Genomic DNA, 27,029 nt, shown 5'->3' on the forward strand with positions numbered 1-27,029 from the left:
CCCGAGCCCGCGGCCGCGCCTCACCGTCCGCCCGCAGCTCGGCGAGCGCCGGGGCGGGGGCAGCCCCCGCCTCCTCCATGCTGGCGGTGCCGGAGCCCGCGCGTCACTCCCGGACGCGGCGCGCGGCGATGATGGCGAAGGAGCGCGACGGAGCGGGCGGCGGCGGCGGCACGTGGTGAGCGGGGCCGCCGGGAGCGAGGCGGGCCGGGGGGAGCCGTGCCGGGATGGGCCGTGCCGGGATGGGCCGTGCCGGGGGGAGCCGTGCCGGGATGGGCCGTGCCGGGATGGGCCGTGCCGGGATGGGCCGTGCCGGGATGGGCCGTGCCGGGGGGAGCCGTGCCGGGGGGAGCCGTGCCGGGGGCAGCCGTGCCGGGGGCAGCCGTGCCCGAATAGGCTGTGCTAGGGGGAGCCGTGCTGTGAGGGCTGTGCAGGGAGAGGCTGTGCCCGGGGCAGCCGTGCCCGAATAGGCTGTGTTGGGGGGGAGCCGTGCTGTGAGGGGCTGTGCCGTGAGGGGCTGTGCCCGGGGCAGCCGTGCCCGAATAGGCTGTGCTAGGGGGAGCCGTGCTGTGAGGGCTGTGCAGGGAGAGGCTGTGCCCGGGGCAGCCGTGCCCGAATAGGCTGTGCTGGGGGGAGCCGTGCTGTGAGGGGCTGCGCAGGGAGAGGCTGTGCCCGGGGCAGCCGTGCCCGAATGCACCGCGCCGTGGGGAGCCCTGCCGGGATGGGCCATGCCGCGAGGGGCCGTGCACGGTGAGGCCGTGCCGGGGCGAGCCGTGCCTGGGGGAGTCGTGCCAGGAGGGCTGTCCCTGGCACCCTGCGGGGAGCATCTTCTGGCCGGCCGCTTCACCAGAACGGCAGTGCTGTGTAAACTGTGCTGCTCTGCATTGAATGATGAACGTTTCAGACGCTGTTTGTTTTTCCAGATGCTGAAAGGACTGTTAGTTATACATGATTGATGACATCGGAGAAACTAAAGAATGCCAACTAAAAGATCCCATGGATTTGTTTCATTCTGGGCAAGTTGTAAAAATATGTGCTCCTATGGTCCGCTATTCAAAGTAAGTAACTGTCATATCAGCTCTGTCATTTTCTCTGTTTAGAAACTTGTTTCTCAAATTTATAATGACTAAAAATGGGTGATTACCTTCTTCTCCTTTATTTAGGACAGAGGTAGATGTGGGGCATGTTTTATTTTACATATTTTCATTACAGATCTACACATAAAACACTTGAACATCCCCACAATACTGCATGTTGGAACAGCATTTTAGGGTAGCTAATCAGAAAAATGCCTTAACTATTTACCTTTTAATCTTCATGTGTCTGCAGGTTGGCTTTCAGAACCTTGGTTAGGAAGTACAGTTGTGATTTGTGTTACACACCAATGATAGTGGCAGCTGATTTTGTGAGATCTGCAAAAGCCAGAGACAGCGAATTCACAACAAACAAAGGTATTATTTTTAAGAAACCATTGCCTTGTCAGAATGTTTTATGTGATCATAAGTGAAATTGACCTGGTGAATGAAGTGAGTTACACAAGTTGACATCCATTAACAATTTTTGTATATTGTCTGATTATAAAACCACAGAAATAGTCTAAGTGAGAGTAAGCACAGTCCAGCAATAGCGAGTGAAATGAAATAGTGGAAAACTTTGTCTCCACCTGAAATCAAGGCCTCCAAAGTGATTTATATCTGTGGAGGTTGACCACACATAGCTACTCACTCATTCTTCCTTCATTCTCCCAGCAGCACAGGGGGAGAATAGGAAGAACAAATGAAAGAAAAATTCATTTGTCAAAATAAAGGCAGCTTAATATGTAAAGGGAAGAAAAAGGGAGAGAAACAAACAAGTTCTGCAAAGGCAATCACTTCCTACTAGCAGACCAATGCCCAGCCATTCTCCAAGCAGTAGCTACACTGGAACAAAAATTCCTTGTCCCAACCCACTTTTTTCTTTCCCTATCTTTCCAGTTTCCTTGCTAAGCTTGATATTATACAGTATGGAATACTCCTTGTTCCTATTTGGGTCAGCTGTCATAGCTTTGCTGCAAACTTCTTGCCCACTCCAGTCTGTTTGTTGGGGGTAGGGGCAAGCAAAGTGAGAAAACCAGGAAGTTTTGACACTGTGCGCGTACTTACATACTTTGCAACAACAGCCAAAACAGCTGTGAATTATCAACACTGGTTTTACCACAAAATCCAAAATGCAGCACCACACAGGCCACTATAAATGAGCTTCAAATACATTTGACAAGTAACTCCATCCATCACAGTTAGGCCAGGTACAAGATTGCAGTAAGATTCTTTTTCTAGGAATTGTTTCATGTGTGTTTCAGAAACAAACATTTAACTCATCCAGGAAAAGTTTTCTAGTCTCTAGCAAATATAAGAGTGCTACTGAAGGTGTAAAAAGTAGTAGACCAGCCATTGATACAGTGGAGTGAAGGACTGAGAAAAGAAGAAGGGTTTCATATTAGCCAGACTGGAAAGTGGAAAGGGCTGTTGGTGGATGACTCTAGAAATGAGCACAAGAAAGCACAAAAGATACCAGAGGTTTAAGCATGGCTGGGGTTGAGGGGGAGAAGCAAGGCTTCAGGCATGGTACAGAAACATAACCAGAACACCTATAAAAAGAAGAAGTATGAGGACTTGCACAGTGTCATGGCTATAAAGAGATCTGAAGTATGTGGGAAGAGGTGATGAGAACGATAGAGATCTGTTGGCATGAAGTGGCTGCAGCAGAACAGTGTGACAAGGAATATACGAGCACAGGCTGCAGCTGGAGGAATGAAAAGCACCACTGACATGCAAGTAAGACCAGCATGTAGGATCTATAAATTAGGATGATTTAGTCTATTTAGGCCACAGAATTTGTGGTTTCATAAGTGTATATGTAATAGGGAAAGTGTATTTCACTGTTTTAGCATTGGCTATGTATTATGGTAGTAATGCACCCAGTATTATGGTGCATTATTCAAATAGAACAGAGCAATTACAGAGGAAATTCACATTGAAAAGCACAGGTAGACTCTTATGAGTGGAATGCAACTTTAAAAAATCCATTAATAACTCATTGTACATAAAAATAAATGAGTAAGAACATAACTGACTCAAATATATATGGTTCAAAGCTCCACAGTTACTCGTTTGCCCCCCTTGAACTTACTTACACTTCTGCTCTACACAAAGTACGGTGGCATTGAAATTCTGCAGGTCAGATATGGAGTGTATTCTGGGGAGTGCTGGGATAGGGAAAGAGGAGATGAAATGTTTTAGTGTTGTAAACAACATCCTTTTCCTACTCAGTTGTTTTATGCTGTCCTTAATTTTACAGGCCTGTGAAACACGCTGCCTCATGCACCAGATTATAGTATTTACATTATTGGCATTTACATGTTGTGTGGTTTTATGTTTAACTTGCTGGCTGTTTGGGGATTTTGTCTTCTAATTAGTGGGGTAGGTTTGCAATTTATGTTTTACATTTTCTTCTGCATTCATGTTTCTTTGTTGTATATTTCTCAGAGACAGGTGTTCTTTGTGGCTGCTGCTAAAAAGCTTTGTGGCTAGACTCAGTATTTTTATTACTTAATGCTCAACAAAGAGAAACTAGGCATGTGGGCTTATTCTAAAATATTAGGTATAACAATGTAAATTCCTTCAGCTAGAGCACTGTATTAAAAGGACACTTTTAAAAATATATGTGCAATTTTATTTTATTTTTGCTTGCTGGATTTTTAGGTAACTTTTAGAAGTGCCTCAGCTTGATTGAGAGCATAGTGGTGGCCTTTCTTACTTAATCTCCACCATTTCAATAACTTCTTACTTTCCTCTAAAACAGAAAAATGTTCAGAAAGCACTTGTGGTCTCTTCAGTACAAGAAGTGCACTTGTTTTGTGCATTTGTTGGATCATCTCTTTTTCCATCAGTGCTCAGATACCACACTGCTTCTTTTTAACTACAGCAATTGTTTATATGGAAAGTGAGTGCTGAGACTGCTTGAGATATTTGAGATGCCTTTAATGTAATGCAGTAGCTATAAAAGAGGAACTCATGTTCCAAATGACCATCTGGCTCTCTGCAGGGGCTTAGTAAATCACAAGTAGTTCAGCAGACCCAAGCTGAGGAGCACTGGCACTTTGGTTTCTCACTAGAGACAAAGCTGCTAGAGCTGCTTCTGCACACGTGTGCTCATTCCAATTCTGCGTGTCACATTGTGGACAGAAAACAGCCATGTTGGCACAGAAAAGGAAAATGATGGGCAGGGATGAGGAAGGGCAAAGCTTGTGGGTGTTTTAGTTCCTTCCTGAAGGATTGGTTCTGTAAGCAAGTGTCAGACCTGGCAAGACAGACAGCACAGCAAAGGGGCAGCATGCAGACAAGGGGCAGGCTAAGAGGGGAAGCATGAAGGCTGCTGAAAATTAGAGAATGCCTAGTTTCATAAATGGTCTTTGTGAAAGATTAGCAACTGACCAGTGTCAGTCAGAAAGTGTATGTTAAGCCAGCAACTGTGTAGTACACCTATATTTGTCTGAATTTCCACCTCTGTTAATAGACATACTCACTTAGTAAGTAACCCCTGGCCAGCTGCCTTTGTTTATTTGTGACTGAGGGCTTACAGAATCACAAAATAGATGAGCTTGGAAGGACCTCTGTAGGTCATGTTATCCAGCCACCCTGCTTATGCAGGGTCACCTATACTTGGTTGCCAGGACCATGGTCAGACAGATGTACAATATACAAAAATAGCATTCAAAATTTAGAACCCGTTACTTTTATTTTCTGGGAATTTTTAATCTCTAAATATCTTTTCATTGGCATAGGTGATCACCCACTGATTGTTCAGTTCGCTGCTAAAGAAGCACAGATTTTGTGTGATGCTGCCCGTATCATCTGTCCTTTTGCAGATGGAATAGACCTAAACTGTGGCTGTCCTCAGAGGTAAAGGTTTGAACAAGCTGGGTAAATATGGATAAATAATTAAGAGACTAAAGAATGCTGGTCTTCCTTTTCATCATAATTTCTATCTTAACCTAAAAATAGATTTCAAGAGAGGAAGAGCTTTTTAACCTGTCAGAAATGTCTATGTGGTAAGGCACTGTTCTGAGTGCTCCCAGCTGCCTGTCACCATGGTGAGACTACTGGGAAAACTGTATGTATTTGCCAACTTGCCTTTTTTAATTTCTGAGATACTGAGTGTTGGCTCTGAAGTGTCCATCCCTTCTCAGCAACTGTTAAATGTGCACTACCAAAAAGAGCTTGCTGCAAATAATTTGCAGAGTGGTTTGAATCATGATGTAGTAATTTCCAGAATAATGAGGCAAGTCCATGATGTCTCAAACTTGCTGCAAGTGAAGGATAGTCTTTAAAATAAAATTATACAGATAAAGTAGTGAAAATAATTTTTTCCATCCTTTATTAAATTTATAAGTTTAGTGAATTAGTGATGTACTTCTCACTTAAATTGATAAAGATTTTGTTTTGGCAGTGAAATAGAGTAGTAAGATTCTTCCTAATTGGTTCCATTGAGAACCATCTATTACATGAGTGCCAGGCAGTCTTTTTCTAAATAAAGACCTGAAAAATGTAGGAAAGTAAAAGATAATATTACAGTGCAAATAAATTTAATTTCTCTATTCTAATTAGGTTTTCTTGACCTAAAACTATAGTATTTGAGAAAGCCCTTCTGGAGAGATCTGAGGCTTGTGCATGGAAGTATTGGGGTTTTTTTTAGCTAACTACTGTTAAGTATGTAGAACTGTCTGTTCCTTTTAGGCCAAAAATACATGCTTACATTTGAATCGTTTGTTTCTTGTACAAATTAGTTTCAAATTAACAAAAGTTGGTGTACTTTATGTGCCTCTATAAGAAAAATTATTTTAAAAACTGCTGCTGTTATGTGGAAGCAAAGGTTATTCTTGCCAGTCAAAATAGTGAGACCAGAATATCACTAAAATAATGTCCTCACCTGCACTTCAAAAAATCCTCCTTTTCAATATGAAGTTGTCATCTATTTAAAAGAAATCTGTGACAGGAGGAAGGGGAAACATCAAATTATTTCTTTTATGCATGCACTGTAGATTAAATTTTATTTTCCTTATGAGTCTATTTTGAACCTAAAGAGATTGGTAACTTGTCAAAGTTCTGGTAGCACAATGGAGATTGAACCAGGATCTAAAAGCTGTACCAAACTGCAAACAAATAATTGATCTACAGCCAGTACCACACATTCTGAAGGTCATAAGGAAAGAAACTGATGTATGTAACTGATACTGATCTGCATTTCTTCAGATGTAGAATATGAGTGTTCTTTTTCTTTTAAAGATGGGCGATGTCAGAAGGTTATGGTGCTTGCTTAATAAATAAACCTGAGCTTGTTAAAGATATGGTGAGACATGTACGGAGTCAGATTGACAACCCTAAATTTTCAGTATCTATTAAAATAAGGTAGGTCTAACTTAACTACTGTTTGTGGTACATGGAAGAATCTTTTTTTTTTTTCTTAAAGAATTTCGTGTAATAGTAATAATATTTATAATTCTATTAATGCAATACTATACATTATAGTAATTTCCTTACATGTGAAGACCGCTGAGATTTTTTGACTCAAATGTCTGGGGCAAGTAATAGAAAACTTAGAACCAGCACAGCCTTTGACCACTTACCCAGACAACATACTGTGAGCTAGAGTTCTCTTGCAATCCAAACAATATGAAAGTACAAGTTAAAAAATGAGGGCTTCTATAAAAGAAAAGCAATACACAGTCTGTATTGTCACAAGGATTTGCTTTGTGAGCTATTAGAGAGCAGAGCCACAGTTGCAATTGAGTATAAAGGGATGGTAACAAAACTGAGAACTGGTCCCACAGCTGCTGTAAGGAATACATTCTGCTTCCCTACATCAGCTTCTAAACTTCTGTAGACTTGTTTTTCATTGCTTTGTGTGCAGCCCAGAGAACAGAAGGCTCCAGGGAGACCTTACAGGAGTCTTCCAGTACCTAAAGGGAGTCCACTAGAAAGATGGAGACAGACTTTGTACAAAGGCATGATGTGACAGGACAAAGGGGAATGGCTTCAGGCTAAAAGAGGGCATGATTAGATTAAAAGATATTAGGAAGAAATTATTTACTGTGGAGGTGCTAAAGCCCTGGAACAGGTTGCCCAGAGAAATTGTGGATGCCCATCCCTGGAAGTTTGTAAGGCCAGGTTGGATGACCTCTGAGCAACCTGGTCTAGTGGAAGATCCACTACCTCCCCATAGCAGGGCAATTGGAACTGGATGATGTTTAAGGTTGCTTCCAAACTGAACCATTCTATGATTCTATGACCATTCTCGATCCATTATTTAGCCATATATCCTATGTGCCTTTTGTTTTTTGTCATTTAAGTTGCAACTCAATTTCCAGTCCTTCTGGAAAGGGGGACTATTATAAATTAGATTTTTTTGTCCCCACAAAATATGCAAAATCATGGCCTTGATTTTAGATTTTTTGGTTACCCTTGCTCAATCTTTATAAAATTTACTATGTATATTACAGAGATGTGATATAAGTGGGAAATGTTAAATTAAATACCAGTTTCCGTACATTAAACTCATATATCTTAAAAACACCTCAAAAATCAAACACTGTTTTCCAACTGTAATATTGGCTTTATACTGTTATTTATGGAAATCTGTGGTAATTCCTCCTTATGGAGGAGTGCTTTTTATATAGGCCAGGAAATTTACTACCTACTGCTTTCATTCCTTGCAATTTTAGGATCCATGAGGACTTAAAAAGAACAGTTGACCTATGTCAGAAAGCTGAAGCAGCTGGAGTTTCATGGATTACAGTACATGGGAGAAGTACAGAAGAAAGGCATCAACCTGTACATTACGATGCAATTAAAATAATTAAACAAAGCATGTCTATACCTATTGTGGCTAATGGAGACATTAAATCTTTAAAAGATGCTGAAAATGTTCATCACTTGACAGAAGCAGATGGTAAGATTAAACATACTCTATTTTCTAAGTACACTTCCCAGGTTTCAAGGTATTTATTTTGAATGTAAGTAGGACATGATTTGAGTGCTTTCTCTCCTTGAGGAGACAAATGAAAGAGGTTATTTTAGATGCCTTAAAAAACTCAAAAGCAGAATCACTGGTGATCATCAGAACACTAGAGCACTGCTATTCAAAGCCACAAATAATTAATTCTGAGGCAAATTACAAAAGCTCTGTGATTAATTATGCTATCTCATCACTCAGTAGTGGAGTTCAGGGGGACCATCAGACATTCTGTCTCTTCATGGAGCTGATCATTTTAAAGAACTGTAAACTTCTACTTGGAAATCTCTACTTCCTGCACATGGGAGAAGATTTCTTACAGTAAGAACACAGTGGAAAAGGGATATATTGTTAAGCCAGATGGTTAACTTCAAGGAAACAGCATTGCAATTTCATTTCAGTCATAGAATTTGGGGATTTTTTTCAGTTATTAAGTCACAACAGATCCTGCAACTGTCTGTCGTTTCAAGTCAGTGTGGAAATTTGGTGTATGTTCTGAAAAGGTAATCTGTATCTACAGACTTTGTGTCTTCCAGGAAAGAGAACAGTACCTGTGGCAGGGTTCTGCCAACACTGTTGCTGTTTAATAGCTACAACAGAAATTGAACTGAGCTGCCATGCTGCTTACAGTGACTTTCCCCCCAAATACAGCGCAGGAAGGAAATGCATATTACAAAAAAATGTTCTCATAGTCCAGCTGACCTTCTTCAGTAGTAAAAATATTAAGCATTCAGTTTTTTCTGTCATGGACAATGACAAATTAAATTTTTCAATTCTGATCATCCTATTTTTTAAGAAAAGACTGAGTATGATAGATTATATCTTGATAGTGCAGAAAACCAGAAACCCTTAATCACAGAAAAATTACAATAGAACTTGTATGGGTTTATCTGATGGTATTGGATTAGAGTTGCAAATATACTACACACTTGTTCAGAAAGATTTACTGCAGATCAAGAGTCCTAAAATGTTCTTAATTGTGCCATTGAATTGAGCCATTCCATCTCTTAGTGGAAGAAGGACAGTGAATAGACTGAGTTACACAGAAAACTATCGGTCCTCTTCTGTCTTTCCATCGTAATTTTATGTTACAAATCAATAATGTATGTAACGAATAAGAACAAAGTACTAATTAGTTGCAGTTTCAAAAGAAGGGAAGAAATGCTTCTGTGACCTGTGTTTTGTTTCAGAATTTCTGGAATGTGTGGTTAGGTGTTGTAGATCCTCTGAGGTTTGCCTTGTTCAATGGATTTCTCTGATACAGCTGTAATACTCATCCCTGTTGTTCTCCCATTACTATCTGTAAGCTTTGGGTGGGTGTCCTAATGGGTGTTGTACAAAATCCACAGGAAGATTTAGCATAAAATTGAAACTAGAATGTAACTTACTGCTTTAATTTCCAATTTGAAGGTATCATGGTGGCTAGAGGACTCTTGGCAAATCCAGCTATGTTTGCAGGATATGAAGAGACACCTTTTCAGTGCATCCAGGACTGGGTTGACATTGCTCTTGAGCACGGAACTCCTTTTACGTGTTTTCACCACCACTTAATGTACATGATGGAGCGCATCACTTCAAAGCAAGAAAAAAAAGTTTTCAATGTTTTATCAAGTACCTCAGCAGTACTAGATTATCTGAATGACCATTATGGTTTGGGGGAAATGAAAGTATGTTAGTCCTATGTAAACTTGTATTTTGCAATTGTCGATAAACTGTGAAAGTTTTCATTGGGTTTTTACTTTTTAGTCATATTTGTATATTGTGTAACACAGCAAAACATTATTATTTGGATGATACTTTATATTTTTATGTCTCCTTTTTTCACTCTAAAGAATATTCAAGAATCTACAAATATCGAATTCTATTACAATGCACTACTCCAGAGAGGACTGATTATTGTAAGGCCCCAGTAATTTAATTTTTCACCAGATAATTGCTCACAGCAATATGATTACAAAACTAGGGCCTTTCTTACATTAAACCTCCTAAAATCAGGACTACTTATAGATAATGACAGTAATTTCAGACCAAAAGAACACAAAGGGAGCAACTGTAGAAGTTTTTGCTTTAGATAACATAAGCTTAAAGCCCATCATACTATCCTTTTTTAAATTTGATGTTTCTTTGGCAGCCTAAAACTCTGTTATTTATAATTTAGAAAAATTCCATACTTCTTACAGCAAAAGAAACACAGAATAGATAAACAATTATGGAAAGAAGGAAGAAGGAAAATGAAGAGGGAAAGAAGAAAAAAGGAAGAGATAGTTTAAGTACAAATTTAGCTGAATCTAAACAAGACTTCTAAGTTTAATCTAACTAAATTCAGGGTTTTTTATCTACTGTAGAATAATTGCATACAAGATTAAATCCCTATCATCTACCAAACCAGAACTTTTTAGGTCAAAGAAAAGCTGACAGATTCTCTCAGTGGGGCTCTTGCAGTCCTTTCTGCCTGCTGGCATGTTGCTTATCAAAGCATGACAGCCACTTGGCTTTGAATCATTATATAGGGGCAAAATAGTGAAAATCAGAACAAGATAATAACATTACACACCAGCTGCATTTGTTCTGCAAGGGAAATTTCACAAAACTATACAGTACAATTATTTGTAATCAAATAATTTTTTTCTTTATATGTTTACATAGAAATTAATACCAAAAATTGCTGAGTTTTCTGACTGTGATTGTTCTATGAATATACATGTAAATAGTTCCAGATTTTCTAAATAAATTACTTGGTTTTGTATGCAGTTGTAATTCTTTTTACTAGACAGCAATCTGGAGGAGGGAAGCTTGCTTTTGATGCTACTCTCCAAATCTTTTCATAGTTCAGGTATCTTATTATCACCATATTTTTTAATACAATAGCATAAAATACTTGATTCTTTCTCATAATGAATATGTCTTATTTAGGCATATAAACAAAAGTTTGAAAGGCATGACCCAAGGCATCAAGTCCAGTTCACTGTTTAAGGCAGCAAAAGTTACATAACTCTCCTGATATGATCACCTTCCCGATGTGCTAACAAATGGAAAACTACAGACATGCTTTGCTCTCCTAGGCTAATTGAGACAACCTCTGCAACCATTTTTGGTGTGTCCATTCCTTCACACAACTATTTTTTCACTCTTCTGGATTGTAAGGTTTTCTTGACATTAGTTGGGCACAGTTCTGTTAAGCATTCCAGCTAAATTCCCAGCAGTGTCCTCTAGAGTTAATACTACTTCTGATACTTCACTTTTGCTCAGCTAATATTTATCATGTAAGTTATGAGCTCCCACTTTTAGAGCAGAAGTTCTTACTTTCCAACTGCATGACTTGGTATTTTGTACTACCAAATTTCCAGTATCAAGTTCACCCAGGTATTTTGCAATACTGTTCTCCTCAGTTCTGAAATGCTCCCAGCCTCCTCTGAAGTAAAACTATGCAACTGAATTGTAGAAGAAAAGGATTTGTGAAAGTATTACTAAGCTCTTTGTTGCTATCTTTTTAAGAGTTTTATGATTTGGCTAGCAACTACTATATGTAGCAAACTCCCATTAACCTCAAGGAGCAGAGAAGAATAATTTACTATATATAATCAACACAAAGACTTTATTTTTTCTGTAGTATTGGGAAAATTGAATTTTAGAGGACTGGAAATACCTTGACCTATTTAGGAACTGAGTACTTGATGATTTTGAAGGCAGCAGTTGTTATGCCTGTGTGAGATTAATCACAGAGATTTCTGCCTGAAGTACAAGACCTAGGTTGCTGTTAATATTGGTAGTAATTATGGAGTGCTTGATCTGGCCTGTTATGTATCATAAAAGTCAATGGAAGTTCATCATCCCTTTTCAAGGATGAAATGAATTGTTCACCTTCCATTCTGAATTTTGTATGCATCTGAACATACTTCACTGTGTTTCCATAGAATAAATTGCAAAGTTGGAGTCTTTAAGCCATACTTTGAACACCATACATTCCAATATACATAAATTGCTAAGGATGAGAGTTATTCAGCTACCAGTGTTGTTTTTACAATATGGTCATATTTCTCATTATAAGATATTTGAATATGGAAAAATACTAATTTCCAGGTTAAAATCACTGGATGTAGTCCTTCTGCTGTATATGTTACTTTTAACCTCACCAAGTGGTCAGTCTTTCTATTTTCTAGTTTTTAAATGTTATATGCATAAGTACAAAGCAAGTAATATAATATACAAAGCCTTGTTTCCTGTTTTAGGTTCTTTGCTCCTGTAACTGATCCTGTTCTTTATGTTAAACCCCCCTGCACAGCAATACCATATTCTCATAATACCTCTATGCTTTTGCAACTTTTGTCTTGCTACAGTAACCCCAGCACTCTCACACAGCCTACATTATTCCATTTTCTGTATTGCCTATTGTTAAATTTTTTAGGTGTCTTTGGTTGATGGCTGGCCAAAGCAGTGTGTGATGATAAGGCTGTTACAGAAGCCAAAACAGAACAAGTTTAAACTTTCTTTTTGCTTCAAAAGCGAATTAGTTGATTTCACTCCTCTAACCAGTCATTAGTACACAGGCATTTCCTATTTCTGCTTCTGAATACTTTGTCACTTCACTAATGGAAGAGGAAGATATTCCTTTAAACTGTAATGCTTGAAGGTTTGTGATTTTTTTTTCACTAAAGCAGACAGCCATTTTTTATATATACGCGTGTGTGTGTGTGTGTGTAGTATGGCATCATATTCATCATATGGTAGTTCCGATTATGAGAGACAGCCTTACATCAACAACCCAGACTTCTACAACTTCAGTTAGAATTCCTTCCAGGAGCAGCAGAGTGCACTCAACAGGAGAAGAAAGGTCTCACAGAGGTTTGCAGGAGACACCTCTTTTCTTCAGATCTCATTTTAGGTTGGTGGGGAACATGCATCAGCTGCAGGGAGAAGTGCACAGCAATCACACTCACAGTGAGCCTTTCTGAGATCTTATGGAGCCCCTCAAGTGAAAAAGTGGCTCCAAGTCTGGCATCAGGGACAAGTGAATACAGTCCTACCAGTATGAGGCTATGCTACTGGGAGAGCAGCTTACAGTGCTAGAAAGGGGTGAGTAAGCAGCTCAGAAATGGAAATTGCCCTGTAATTAAAGGAAAGTCTTTATTCACGTTTTAACAGCTTCAGTGAAGTACACTGGCTGTAGGCCAATAGCTAAAATGTAATAACCAGAACATTCTAAGAGGTTGTGTTTTGTCTATAGTGCTGATTATGTATGTTTATGAAAATGCGTTAGAAATACTACTTAAAACTGGGGCTATTCCTACTGTGTAGATTGGATTGAAATGACTCCTTATATCTCTCTCCAGTATTTGTTGTGCATAAACAATTATTTGGGATGTAACCTTTCATCCAGACATTGCCTGGCAGCAGCTAGAAAAATGTTGACACACTGGCTCCATCCCCAGGCTGCAGACCTGGGAAATTTTAAGTAAACAATTTCAGATTGTGAGCAGCTGCAAACAGCTCATGCAAGAACTTCCCACCCCATGTCAGTTCCAATGGATTAGAGTAACAAAGAACTACTATTCACAGCATTTTATGTCTCATGTTGATAGAACTTAATTGGGAAAGAATTCCCCAAAGCAAGTAGTTGTGTCAAAGAGTGCTGGTGATGCCCAGGTAGACAAGGTAACCTCTTCCAATGACAGCACCTCAGCATCTGTTAGGATCAAAAGGAAAAAGTGATCAGAGCACAGCCTTCTTATATAGGAGGAAAGAAGGAGAGTTGCATGGAAATAATGTGCTTGGAGCCTTGGGTTGCAGATAAAAAGCATTGAGCAGAGCCATAAGATGGAGCAGGGTTTTCTGAAGGAATTCTGTTTTATTCATGAGGCCCAAACAGGCCTGTTGGACCGTGTTTGAGGCTGTTGTTCGGTTGTTATTGGTGCTGTCTTTAAGAATGCTGGACCTGTACTCCTTGAGAAAATGATTTACTAGGTCTTAATACATTAATGTCGTGTAACACTTGAAGGAGGGAATGGATGGACACACGGAGTATTTTAATTGAACTTTAGAAACTCATGACAATGTTGGAGAGCAGAGTTGAATTCCCCAGTCCATTAAGCTCGAATCATGGAGCAGAGCGGTGGGATGATCACAGCAGAATTCCGCAGCAAAATGCTTACAACCATTCCCTAGATAGGAAAAAGATAATGCTCATATGAACCCTTCTCAGCGCGTAGATCCACGCGCTTCCCAACAGAGGTGCGGCCCCTTGGTAGTCCCCCGCTCCGCGGGCGGCACCGCACGAGTGCCCGGGCGGCCGGGCCGGGCCGGGCCGAGCGCGGCCTGTGCGCTGGGGGAGGCCCGGGCCGGACGCCGGACTCCGCATCCCTCCGCCGCTCGCACCTTTCCCCGGCCCGGCCAGCGGCAGCTCCGCGCCGCCCCCGCCGTGTCACTCAGCCCCGTCCCGGCCCACATCCCCTGGGCAGGGCGGAGGCGGCACCGTGTCCGCACAGACAACCCGGTTCCCCGCCCGCCCCGCCCTGTGCCGGCAGAGACCGGCCCGCGCTTTCCGCAGCCCCGGCCGGTGAGGCCCCGCTCCCGCCCTCTGGCCGCCATCAGCTCCGCCGGGTGCCGGCGCTGACGAGGTTCGAAGGCAGGCCGGGCGGGAGGGAGCGGGAATGAGGCGGCCCCGGGGCTCCGCGGCCGCGCAGGTGGCGTCGGCAGCGCTGGGGGGCGGGAGGCGGCGGGAGGAACCCGCGGGGCTCTGCCCGCCAGGCCGGCGCGGCCCCGGGCCGTCCCAGGTGCCCATCTCCCTGTCCCCGGGGTTGTTCGGGAGGGGAAGTCAGAGCCGCCCGTTCCTCCGCAGGCCGCCGGGACGATGACTTTCCAGTGGACGGCAGTGGCTGCCTTCCTGTATGGCGAAATCGGAGTAATTCTCGTGCTCTGCCTGCCGTTCATCTCTCCGCTGAGGTAGGAGGACCTGGGTGTGCTGAGCAACACAGCTTGCTCTTCTCACCAGTTTGGGTTTATTTTATGCCTCTCTTTTCATAACCACGGAGCTTTGCTGCATCCTAAACTAGTTGTAAACGAAGCCGAAGGAATGCTGTTTGGGACTCGAGTGTCAGGAGCTGCAGGAATCGCAAGCCTCTTTAAGGAGCTTTACGGTTTCTACGCAGTGCTGATTCATCCGGGAGCAGCGGTCGGGGTGCCCAGAGGAGCCCCCGGCTTTATTCAGCAGGTGGGACGGCTTCTCCCAGAGCTGAGGAGCAGGCAGCGTAGAGAAAGGCATCCGGCAGTAATTAATGAGGGGAGAGTGTGTTTTTTTCAGCAGTTTGTCAGATTTGTGAGTTGCAACTTTATGTTTTGGTGTACACTAGGCGTTGTGGGCGTTGAAGAGATAAGACGTTAGATACTCAAAGCAAGCGGCAAACTGTGCGTAACGGCTGCAGGAAATTTGTGATCACTTGTTTAAAGAAACTGGAGTTAAGTTTGAAGCAGAAGGTTCAGGACTACTGAATAAAGACCTCTGTAAAACTCTCTAAAAACTCATATATAGATTAAGAAAATAGTACTACTTCTGGAACACAACACAAATATTAAGAAAATAATAAATTCTTGTAAAATAAATGCACACAGTAAGGGAAAGAAACAAAATTAATTTATTACCTTTAGTGTTTGCAGAGGCCTGACTTACAGCGTTATCTTGTTCCTGTAAGTCGCTCTTCAAATTTGGTAATGTTATTTCCCTACAGGAAATAAAGCTAGATTCTCTGCAGGAAGCAGAGAAGCAGACTTCTCATTTATTTTCAGAATATCGGGAAGTCTTCCAAGAAGAACCAAACCTACAAAAGAAGGAGTCTTAAAGTAAGAAACCACAACCCTCCAAAACAAAAAGCAGAACAAAACTTTAAAGCTGTCTCAGCAGTGCTCTGTAAAAACTGTTGCATGTTTGTTTCCTGCATCTTTAGATGTATTTAGAATGATGTTGCATTTACTGTCCTGTTAAGGAACAAGACTTGTGGAAAGTCTGGATTTAACTACTTAAAAGTGTGGAGGAGTCTTGAAAATTACTGGCTCCTCCACAGCTGATACCAATGATTAGGCATGTGTCCTCAGCTTGAGAAATGGAAACTGCTTTGAAATCTAATTCAACTTCTGGTTTTTTACAAGTTGGCTTGCAAGGAGTTCAGCATTTCAACATAGACTATTGGGTTGTATTTCTTACTGTTCTCTAAGCAAAAGTGCAACTATGTAAGAGGAGAGGAGTATTATGGGAGTCATAATCATCAGATTATTAATGGCTTATGTGAGGAAACTAGCTGCAAGAATTTCTGCAGGCTGATGTCACAAGCAGAATACTTTGGGAGTATTGAAATATGTTTCACTTATGATGCAAACAGAGTCCAGTATTTGTGGCTGAAAAGCAAATTCGTAATGTGCAGCTTTACCAAAATTTATTCAAATATTAAACACAGTGCTTTTGATTATATGGAAAGGATAGATATGTGTGCTTTGTTTGGAGCATATTCAGCTATTCCTCTGAACAGTGGTTTCTGAAGGACTGAAATCTCATTATCCTTTATATGGTATATGCAGTTAACTTCTTAACAAAACTTGCAGGAATCTTGTGGGGTAAAAAATCAAATTTAGCTGTTGTGACAGTTCCAGGGGGCAGCAGCTCTGCCTGACACATCTTGGTGGCCTGGAAGCTGGTTCTGTCAGCAGTAAGGCATGCATGGTTACTGACAGGTGGGAAACTGCTGTTCTTGGAAGTTTTGATTTACTCAGCTGTCAGTTTTCAAATGGATTGCTTCTCTATCTTGTGTGTGCACATTTTTAAATGTTTTTTTTTCAAATTTGCTAAAAAGTTTATAAGTTCCTGGGGAATGAGTAAATTGACAGTATCTGTTCTACGAGGTGTAGTACATCTAAAATGGTGGCTAGTATTATAGTATGAAAGTTTTATATTTATATGACTTTTGTCACCAAAAAGAAGAGCAGTGTTAGTAAATGTGGATGTCAGTTCTTGTTAAGGGAAAATAAATGTGAAAATAAAATACAGGAAGATGTTCCAGTAAAGAGATCCATATTTTTAGCCTGGTTATAACTTGGCAGTGTAGTTTATCTAAGGTTATACCTCAAAGAATGACTTCTTAAGTGAAGGTCAGTATGGAGCTTGGAAAATTGCATGTTTAAAGAGTTAGCGAATTGGCTTTGTTTGAGTTGTAGCTTGAAGTAAGCTTTTCATTTGATACAGACTGTGGCTGTCTGCTATAAAGAATTCAGATTATACTAGAAGGCTTAAGTGAAGTTTTTGCATGCACAATGCAAAAGCATTTTAATTCTTTCTGGTGGAGAGCTGGAAAGAGGAGATGATGCTACAGTTTCATATAAATTAATAGTAGGTTGGCAACCACTGTTAGAGGGTGAACAGTCTCTGGTAGGCGTAAATAGTCTTAACAAAATTAGGAAATTTTACCTCCTATAATCACATGGTGAGTGGTATGTCTGTGTTACATCCCTATGGCATGACCAGGTATTACTTCATTTGTGCAGTAGCACTGATTCTAACCTGCAGCAAAGGACAAGTAGGTGCTCTGTTATCACCTGTTTCAGTTCATTTGAGCACATCAGATGCTCTTTGTTTGTGCTGCAAGTGTGACTTCTGCTACAGCCCTTCATGCAGCAATATCAAATAGACAACTAATTGTTCAAAAAAAGGAAGTAGTCTACACCACCATTGGCCTCACCAGAAGTCACTTCTGTAGCCAGCAAATTTATGCTTGGGAAAGAGGTTTTAAGCCTTAACAAAATATGAACACAAGACTTGTCTTTTTTGTTGTCGTTACAAGTAAGAATGTAATAACAGTCCTTGTACTTCAGAGTTAATAGAGGTACTAGTGATTAAAAAATAAAAATAATGGAATGGGTTTTACAGTCTTTACCCTATCCCTTGTTATATTCAGGACTGAATACAATGTAATGATAGCCAAAGTATAAGCTAAAATAAAACACATCTGCAGAGTATCTGCTATCATGCAAAAAATTTGCAAGTATTAACAACAAAAAAGAGAAGTTAGATTACTGGAAAAGTTAACATATACCTAAATTATATTGCAATTAAAACAGCTGTTCAGAGACGTTATACAAGTCCCTTATCAATAACAAGGCTCTCTTCTGTGGGGTTATAATGCTCTTCTTTTAGTGCTTAATTATTTTTGAATAACACAATTCTATTTTACAGATGGCAGAAGATTTTTATGTTTCCTCTATGGAGCAAAATGGCAGTATTTTGGAACAAGATGTTCCTTACAATAATAGTTTTGTTGATCATCTTGTTTCTTGGTAAGTGTTAGATAATTTCTTAACAAATGGGTAAAAGAAACCTAGTACATTGAGTTTATATGAATAAACTAATGGAAAGGATTCAAGCCTAGTGTAAGTCAGCTAATTTATTGAAAAATTATACAGTGGAATGAAAGAGGAGAGGGCTAATGCTGCATCCACATTGGGAATCCAAATGCAATTGTATTATACTGAGTGAATGAGAAGGAAAAATGGAGCTTAGGGAAACCAAGCAGCAGCCTAGACTTTCTCGCACAGGTAAATCAACTTGTTTGACACCAGAATTTGGCTGAGCTGTACCTCATGCAGCAGATGGCACTCTTTCTTTTGGTTGCTGTTGAAGACCAGAATATATCAAAGCACTGGTCTGTTTGAGTACTTTTGCTCAGCACAGATACAAAACAGCTGCTGGCTTCATTTGTTATGGGTAGATCCTAAGGTCTGTGAAGTAAGAGTAAAGCTTTAATGGTTACCATATGCCTGACTGATTTAATTTAATGTCTGTCCTGACTGTTGTGTGGTAGGCATGTCCTGTATTTCAGTGATGAGAGCAGTTCTCCTGTGTTTTGGGGATATTAAGTAGTTCTCCATGGATAAGTGTTTCCAGTGCCTTAGAATATACATGTTACTTAATTCCAGGCTACTTGAAATAGAAAGAAAAAATGCATGGTTTTATTTTCTGCTGAGGGAAATATATAACTATGTCAGACTAGGCTATAGGACTATATTCTTAATATTTAAAATACCAGAAATTCAAATAGACTGTTTTATTATTTTTTTTAAGATTATGTTTGGTGGTATTCTTAAAAGTAGGTCTTCAGTGAATTTCATTTACTCTGTTGTAAATAAATGTATTTCCTTTACTCTGTTGAACTGCTGTTGAAAATTTGGACCAAAGTTTGCTTTTGACTTGGTGATGATCATTGGTTTCCTGGAAAGAGAGAATAGGACTGAAGGGAAGCAGGGATGAGATACCTGCCCCATAGCATGAAGTGACAGGTTACTGCAGGCCTAGACCCTTCCTATAGCATAGGGACATGCATTTGTTTGCTCTTAGTCTTCGATGCATTGTTTGAAGCTTCACTTCAGGGTTTTTTTTAATGTCCAAATAACTCAGACATATGAGAGGGACAGTCATGAGTGATGATAGTCACTTGTGCTTTTCTTTGATTTTTCCTGCTTAGACAATTGCAGCAGCAATTTAATAACATCTGGCCAAAATATTCTGCTAGAACATGTCATGAAATGACAATTTATTGATGTGCAGGAGGAGATTTAAGGTGCTGTATTGGTTGTAGGAATGTCTGATGACCGTACGTTAAAGATAGTAATATGAACTCTTAACTGGGTTAGGTTTGGGGTTTATGTGGATGTAAGTCCTAATTAATTATTTTGTCCTTTGAAAGGTGTTTGCAGTGCACTGGCCCTTTTGCAGAACTATCAGAAGTATGTGATGAATGAAAGGAAGCTGAAAGATGTATGAAAGGCAGATGAAAGAAAGCTGACCTGTAGCTTTCCTTCTCCATTCTTTTTATGATCTTTTTACAGTTAGTAGTTACTACTGATGTTACTACTGCTGTGTTGCTACAGTATTCCTATTTTGATGCATGTTAAAGAAATAATTTTTTCCCTCCATGATTGAAGTACAAAGTAGACCCTTGTCGTTACTAAAACACATGCATATCTTTAAAAAAACTGTGTAAAACAAATACTTGAGAAAATACTGCTTCTTTTTGCTTCTCTTTATCTTTTCTCACTGTTTGTCCACTGGGGAATTTTAGTTCAGTTGTCAGCAGTGACATTTTGACACCATAGGGTCTTGGGTAACACCTGTAGAGTGAGTTGCTTTGACCTGATCCCTCGTGGCTGGGTACAAGTGTTTGAAATACCTGTTCAGGCATATTTTGGGCAATGGTTTGTTGTATTTCTGGGAATGTGCTAGAGCACTTCATGATTTATCAAGACTGATCTTTTAAATGTATGGATAACATAATTGCTGTCACTATTTGTCCTATTACTGTTTGCTGAGCAGAAAATCAAAGTACATATTTCTAGTACTCAGGTCTGGTTTAGCATGCACGCACACCCACAGATGTGAATAAGAACAGACTGTTTTTGTTTGCAGATGCTGTTAGAGAAGTCAGGAAATACTCATCTGTTCATGTGAATGAAAAGGCTGCAAATGTCAACAGCAGTGCCTTTGATCATATTCAGATGAAACTCTTTCGGTCGCAAAGAAACCTGTATCTCTCAGGTTTTTCCTTATTTCTTTGGCTGTAAGTATAACATTTTTGAATGTTTACATAGTATGTTTATTACAGGAACTATGGCACAAAGTAATTGTAAAGTAAAGGTCAGAAAGACAATTTCAGGAGATGAAAGAATTAATCGTGACCAGGTTGGCTACAAGGCAAGTAAGATCAGGGAAAATAATACCTTACAATTGTTTGAAGATTGGAAGGATATGTGAGCAACACATGGAAAGAAACATTTGAGTGCTGGAGAAAACATGTATTTTGCAGAAGTTTCTTTGGGGAATACTCACTCATTTCCTTCTTTAAACTTACACCCTTTGTTTGGCGCATGGGAAACTGGAATAAAAAACTGCTCAAAAAATAAAGTGCTGTTAAATATTGTTATTATCTGGCAAGCTGGTGTCATTGCACCCTGCTGTGTTAAGAATCAAAGTGTGAGCCTGACCTGAGCCACTTCAGCTCAAGCTTGAAGTTAAGAACTGTAGGATAATATTCCAGCTTTCAAGGAAAGTTACAGTTGTATTTCAGATCAAATACTTCATGGCAATTTGCCTATTATGGTGTTATGTTTTTAAGTCTGGTATCTCTTTCAGGATGTCTAAGTTCAGCTACTAAAACAGGATAAAGGAAAGGGCAATTCTGTACTGCCCACCTGTAGCAACCAAGACTACCTGTGAATCAGTAGGCACAACAACCTGCAGATCTTATCAGTTGGGCTGGGAGCACACAAAGTCACTGGACACAGATAATGTGAACAAACAGAAACAGACATGTTGGTGTGATGATTTCAATTTGTACATTTTTCTGGTGGCTGGACAATGAGTGCTGGTCCTCTTAGGAGTTCCATCAGTGAGCTGCTTGACATTGCCTCAATACTCAAGAGGAGCACAGGACAAGAGAATCAGACTTATGACAAACTTCTTCCCCTTTGAGTGATGTGGGGCCATTTTAGCAGACCATTGAGCATAAAAAGTGTCAAGGAAAAATGAATACAAAGCTTGAGCAGAAAAGCTTTGGAAAAAACAATGTGGCTATAGCCTTGCTCAATAGTGGTAGGAATACATCAAGTTCTTTGTCTTCCTACAGAAAGGTTAAGTAAATATGCACAAATATGTTTTTAATCTCTGCTCCAGGAGGAATAGCAAGATTGCATCCTACAAAAGAATTGGAAGCTGATCTCTCAGGATCCTATTTATATTCAGCTTCCAAAGAAGAAAACTTGTCAAGTGACCCCAGTAGATTATTTTGTATAAAAGCTCTGCTGTTGAAGAGGTTTGCTTGAGTTTTCTTTGACCTGCTGGCCTTTCACCAAGATTTAGGAGAAATAAGCACTCCTCCAGTAGTCACTAGATCAAAGGACTTTTCTTAGTAGACCTGTTTTGCTTATTCATGAAACAGACATAATGTCTGTCAGAGAAGTGAGGGGGAAGTGTTCCTTGGGTTGCCTTACCCTGTACTGCTGTACCATCACCCAAACAACTTTAGACCCCATCTAGTGTGACTGGGTAATTGGGTGCCCCTAGTTCATTCTTTGAGTCAGTTTTGATTCATTTTAGCACATCAGCCAATAGGAGGATTCCACAAGAATGGTATATGGAGATTCAGAAAATGGAGGAGGCTGGGAGCTTGTCACTTCTGGCAAGACAACAGCGTTGTGGGGTTCAAGGATTGCAGAGCATTGGGTACAGGTGAGGAAAATTACCTGTCAGTGAGGGTATTGGGGCCAGCTGAGCCTCTCATCTGCAGACTGTGCAGAAAAGAGGAGGGTCACAGCCCCTGGAGACTGTCCCCTTGGTGGGACAAAGACACCCATCTGCTAGTCTGACCTGGTCCTCTCTTAGCCCATGCTGAACCTGAGAAGGATAAAATGGCTGAAAACTAAAGAAAATCTCAAGAAAACATGAGCCCACTGCTCACTGGTGCCTTCTAGGAGACTCAACAGGGTATGTAACATCATCCCAGTAGTGGAAGATGCAGCTAGGGAGTGCATAGGCCAATTGGGCATATAGAAGTCTGTGGCTTCCTAGGATGGCAGAGGGAGTTGGCCAATGTCATTGTAAGGCTTAGTTTGAAAGATCACGGTTCTGGGGAGAATCCTGGTGACTGCAGAAAGGCAAACATTGCACCTGTCTTCAAAGAGAGTAAACAGGGTGTAAGAAACTAGAGACTGGTCTCCCTAGAAGGGTTATGAAGTAAATCTTACTCAAAGACATCTTCAGGGACATGAAGGACATGATGACTTGGAACACCCATCACAGATTTACTTAGGGAAGATGATGCCTGAACATCCTTGTTGCCTTGTGCAGTGAGGTGAATGGCTGTGTGGTTAAAGAGCAGAATATCCTTTTTGCAAGGCCTTTGACGTAGTGTCTTTTAGTATCCTGATAGCCCAACTGTGGAGGGACACAGGCTGAAGAAAAAAGCAGGTGGGAAGTTCCCTGGACCTTTGGACTCAAAGGATAATAACAATGTGAATTTCAGCTGGTGCTTCTCAGGGGTCCGTACTGGGCTCAGTATTGTTTAATGTCTTTATTAACAACATGGATGATAGGATTGAGTGTGCTCTCAGCAAGCTGCTCATGGTTCCAATTCAGAATGGTTGACACCCTTGGAGAGCAGTGCTGCTTTTCAGAGGAAGCCAGACAGGTTGAATAAATGTGCTGACAGAAATCTCATGAAGCTCAACAAAGACAAATGCAAAGCCTGACATTTTATTGGATAATCATATACAGCATCCAGGCTGGAGACTGGCTGCGTGGGTGGGTAGGAAGAAGTTTTGCAGGAAAAAACCCTGGGGATCCTGGTAGAGAGCCAATAGTGTATTGAGCTGTGATAGCAAGGATGCAGTTAGCAGGTCAAGGAAAAGGGTTATTCTGCTCTGTATGACACATGGAATGCTGCAGCTGCAGGACTGTGTCCAGTTTTAATTCCCCAAAATACTGGAGTACTGCAGTGGGGTACAGAGAAAGTTGGAGGCTGAAATAGGTGATTAATGAGGTGATGGTGAAGGAGCTTTGCTTTCAGGCAAAAGAGACTTTGAAGGGAAAATCCTATTGGTTTCTATGTCTGTCTAGTAGTAAAAAAGATGGATGCAGTTCATCTCAGTGGATACAAAAAGGAATGACAAGAGGTAACAGGAACCTGAGATGTTCTGACCTGTGGTAGAAAAGTGCTGCTGCTGTCAAGAGCAACGAAGCACTGGAAGAAGGACCATGAAGGATGGTGCAATCTCCCATCACTGAAGATGGTAGGAACTCAACTGGACAAGCCTCTGAGCAATCTACTTAACCTGTCCTGCTTTTCATGAGATGGAAGCCTCTTTCAACCTCCATGATTCTATGATTCTCTTTTAGTTTTGATGTTTTAATGACTCCTGCATTTGTAAGTTAATAAGCAATAGTGAATTTGCTAACCTGTGGAAAAGTAGGAACATGGGGACATTAGCTTTTATATTAACCCCCCAAAAAAGTAAGGAAAGGAGCTTTCAATGAAAAAGCAAGGGGTGGAGGGAGGCTTAACTTGAAAAGATCTGTTAATACTCTTCCTGTTATGCAAAAGCCAATTACTTAGATTTTCAAATTTCTTTGAAGAACAGCTGCATACTTACATTATAGGCATTAATTTAATTCAGTGTTGTGTTGCCTTGATTCAGCAACATTTGAAAGACTTCAGCATGAATAATGAAAATAGTGATGCAAAGAATCAAGCCAAGGTATTTGCAAAGCTTAGAATTGAAGTGCTGTACCAGTGCTGACATCCATACATGTTCTAATTTAACTGTATTGACAGTACTTGGAAGATTATTATGCTCATATTGTTAATTTTATTCTTGCAAGGCTGTTTATGAAGTTGTGTGATTTATTTTTTTTTCTTCACTATACTCATTACCATAACTTGTTGTTTGGCTCTTGAGTTTGGAGATCAATCCTGTTAAAAATACTGGGTTATATAAAAATATATAACAGTATTTAAACAGCCTTTAAGCAATCAGGTCTCTGACCCCTTAATGGCTCTGGGTATTTAGGATGAGAGAGGTTCTATATCAAGTAAAAATCAGAATGTCAATGGATGAAAATATTTTCTGTCTCTCTTGTTGCTATTATTTGTCATCTATGAGCCTGGATGTTTCCCTCTTCTGGTTTTATTTTTACATCTAGTACTGAGAGAGAAAAGGGCTTGTTTTGGTTTGTTGGATTTTTTGTTTGGTTTGATTTTTGTGGTTTTGGTTTTTGCTTGTGATTTGGGTTTTTTATTTGTGCTGTAAATTACAGTTCTATTCACTGTTTTTCTTCACCAGTGTATTGAGACGTACTGTTACCCTTCTCACTCAGTTGGCAAAAGAGATGGCATCTCATGCAGCTCTGGAAACACAAGTAAATGATGCTACTGAAGCAGCCAAAAAATACATGGCCGAGAAAGAAAGGCTGCAGGAGGTATCTTTGAGCTTCTTCAGTAACTTTCTTACACAGCAAGTAGTTAGTGCAGTGTACTCTGAGGATGGTTTGCTACAGAATGCTTGTTCATTTTATTCATTTTATTCCTTCTGGTTGAAAAAAGAAAAATATTTCTATAATATGTAATTCAGAATACTGAAAACAAATTATAGTAGCACCTTATTAACAAAGGAAACTGAAGTAAACCAAATAAATGAAGTTCTGTCTTTCCAGTAGAAATTTCATCAAAGTAGTAATACCTCTCTGAATTTAGTCATAACAAAGTAGAGGGAGACACTCTTAATAATTTTATTCCTTTTATCACAAATAATTGCCTGTTTAGGTCAAGGCTGTAGCAGTCCAGGATGAAAAATCCTACTATATAACTGTGACTGTATTCATGCTGACTGTTTCTTCTTAATAGGATTTTCTCCAGTCCTGAATGTATTTTTCTAACTTGTATAATTAATATTCTGTATTTGATGTATTTTGTATTCTACTATCTTTTTATTGTAGGTCAGCCAATTTCAGAATATTTCCCTTTCTTAGTAGGACACTGTTGTAGTAGTAATGAGAATACTACCAAAAATTTCTTACTTAAACTACCAGCAGACTGGAGAGATGTTATTTTTATGCAAAGAATGATTAGGCTGTGGTTCAATACATAACTACTCAGGAAGGAAAGGCATCAAAGATATAATTAAGATAAATGTATGAAATAATTTCTTGTAACAGTTTGACTTCTGTTTGAAGAGACTGAACCCTAAGCTGAGTTCAGACATCTAGACATAGGAAGGCTTTTAGAGTCCAGCACATGGTCAAAACTAAATTCCCTGTGGGTGTGTACAGGTTTCCTTCCAGTTTGTCTAAAGCAGTGTCTATGGTTACTGGCACTGTCAATTTTGTAATAAATCTTCCTACAAAGACTCTGGACAGAAAGTACTAGAAGGGATAAAAAAATCCAGTGTGAGGTGTGGTAAAACAATGATCAGTAGTCTGTGCTAGGTGTTTCCCAAGTACAAAATTATTCCAAAATTTTGGGATTTGGTGTTTTGTCAAAATGATCCAAATTCTTCCCTCAGCCATGGAATTTGCCTTTTTATTGCTTACAGGGTACTTTTTTTTTCCTTCTCTGTCCTGTTGAGATTTTGCCAAAAGTCCTCTTTTTTTGTTCTGCTTTCACATTCTCTTAGCAACACATTCTCTTAGCCACTTGTAAATGATAGCCAGAAATTGGAAACTGTAGTCCTGTCTGTTTTTATTTGTGTGCTTGATTGCATGGTTTTCAAAAACACAGGTAGCCACAGGTACAGGCAACATGCTGTGGCTGGATCTCCATTGTGATGGACACAGGAAATGTTCAGGGTGGGAATATTTTAACTTTATAGACATCCCATTGTTTAGGCTTTTTTGTGGCTTGGCCCCTGCATTTGTGTTTATTTACAAGTGTGCTTCGTTCCACCATTGGAGAGAAGTGAGAGCAATTGTGCATAAGGCACTGGCTGCAAGTATAAATACTGTGAGTTTACTCTGGTGTGCAAGGTCTGCACTGTCAGCTCTTCAGAGGTTCCATGGAGGACAGGACTTGAGATAAAAGTTTACAGAAATAGCTATTTGCATGCTAATAGAAAGAGGTGAGCAGAAAGCAAAGAAGACAATTGGCTATGGTTTTGTTGCCAGCAGTTCAATGTCATCTCAGCTCTTTGATTAAATAGCTTCTGGAATTTTTTTTTCATCTCTTTTCCTTGGATTGTTTACCTGTCTTTATAAACAGTTCTTTTTCGTTCTTTTTCCTAAAATAATCTTTCCCCTTTGCTCCTGCCTGTGCCTGGTAAGCTCTGGTATTTCTAGTTTACCTAACAGTTGTTTGTCTCAGTTGTTTTTCTTTTCTTTTTCCCATTAAGCATTTACCTCTTTTTTTGCAATTGCAGAGATGATGTGTGATTAAATAGTAGAAGCTTTATGAGAAAAGGATCTTGTT

The 27,029-nt window shown here is 40.1% G+C and overlaps 2 protein-coding genes across 4 annotated transcripts in view; one reads left to right on the forward strand and one right to left on the reverse strand.

Annotated features, from left to right (window-relative positions):
- The window catches only part of COG5 (component of oligomeric golgi complex 5), a 174,696-nt gene extending 174,567 nt beyond the window's left edge, over nucleotides 1-129 (reverse strand). The window contains exon 1 of the mRNA XM_036401303.2: nucleotides 25-129. Within this exon, the coding sequence (XP_036257196.1) occupies nucleotides 25-79 (55 nt within the window). The 5' untranslated portion in view covers nucleotides 80-129. The remainder of the gene's footprint in view (nucleotides 1-24) is intronic.
- DUS4L (dihydrouridine synthase 4 like) overlaps nucleotides 113-27,029 on the forward strand; it is a 37,308-nt gene continuing 10,391 nt past the window's right edge. The window contains exons 1-9 of one of the 3 annotated variants that reach the window (XM_036400586.2): nucleotides 451-1,055; nucleotides 1,327-1,448; nucleotides 4,820-4,937; nucleotides 6,321-6,443; nucleotides 7,757-8,024; nucleotides 14,906-14,985; nucleotides 18,260-18,360; nucleotides 20,486-20,636; nucleotides 24,913-25,048. In XM_036400586.2, coding sequence (XP_036256479.1) covers nucleotides 946-1,055; nucleotides 1,327-1,448; nucleotides 4,820-4,937; nucleotides 6,321-6,443; nucleotides 7,757-8,024; nucleotides 14,906-14,985; nucleotides 18,260-18,360; nucleotides 20,486-20,636; nucleotides 24,913-25,048 — 1,209 coding nt within the window. In that variant the 5' untranslated portion in view covers nucleotides 451-945. Of the gene's footprint in view, nucleotides 176-431; nucleotides 1,056-1,326; nucleotides 1,449-4,819; nucleotides 4,938-6,320; nucleotides 6,444-7,756; nucleotides 8,025-9,456; nucleotides 10,793-14,905; nucleotides 14,986-18,259; nucleotides 18,361-20,485; nucleotides 20,637-24,912; nucleotides 25,049-27,029 lie in introns of those variants that run through there. The other 2 variants (XM_054514821.1, XM_036400584.2) reach the window with 2 other exon arrangements.

Source organism: Molothrus ater, chromosome 5, assembly GCF_012460135.2.
Source record: "Molothrus ater isolate BHLD 08-10-18 breed brown headed cowbird chromosome 5, BPBGC_Mater_1.1, whole genome shotgun sequence".
NCBI classification, from domain to species: domain Eukaryota; kingdom Metazoa; phylum Chordata; class Aves; order Passeriformes; family Icteridae; genus Molothrus; species Molothrus ater.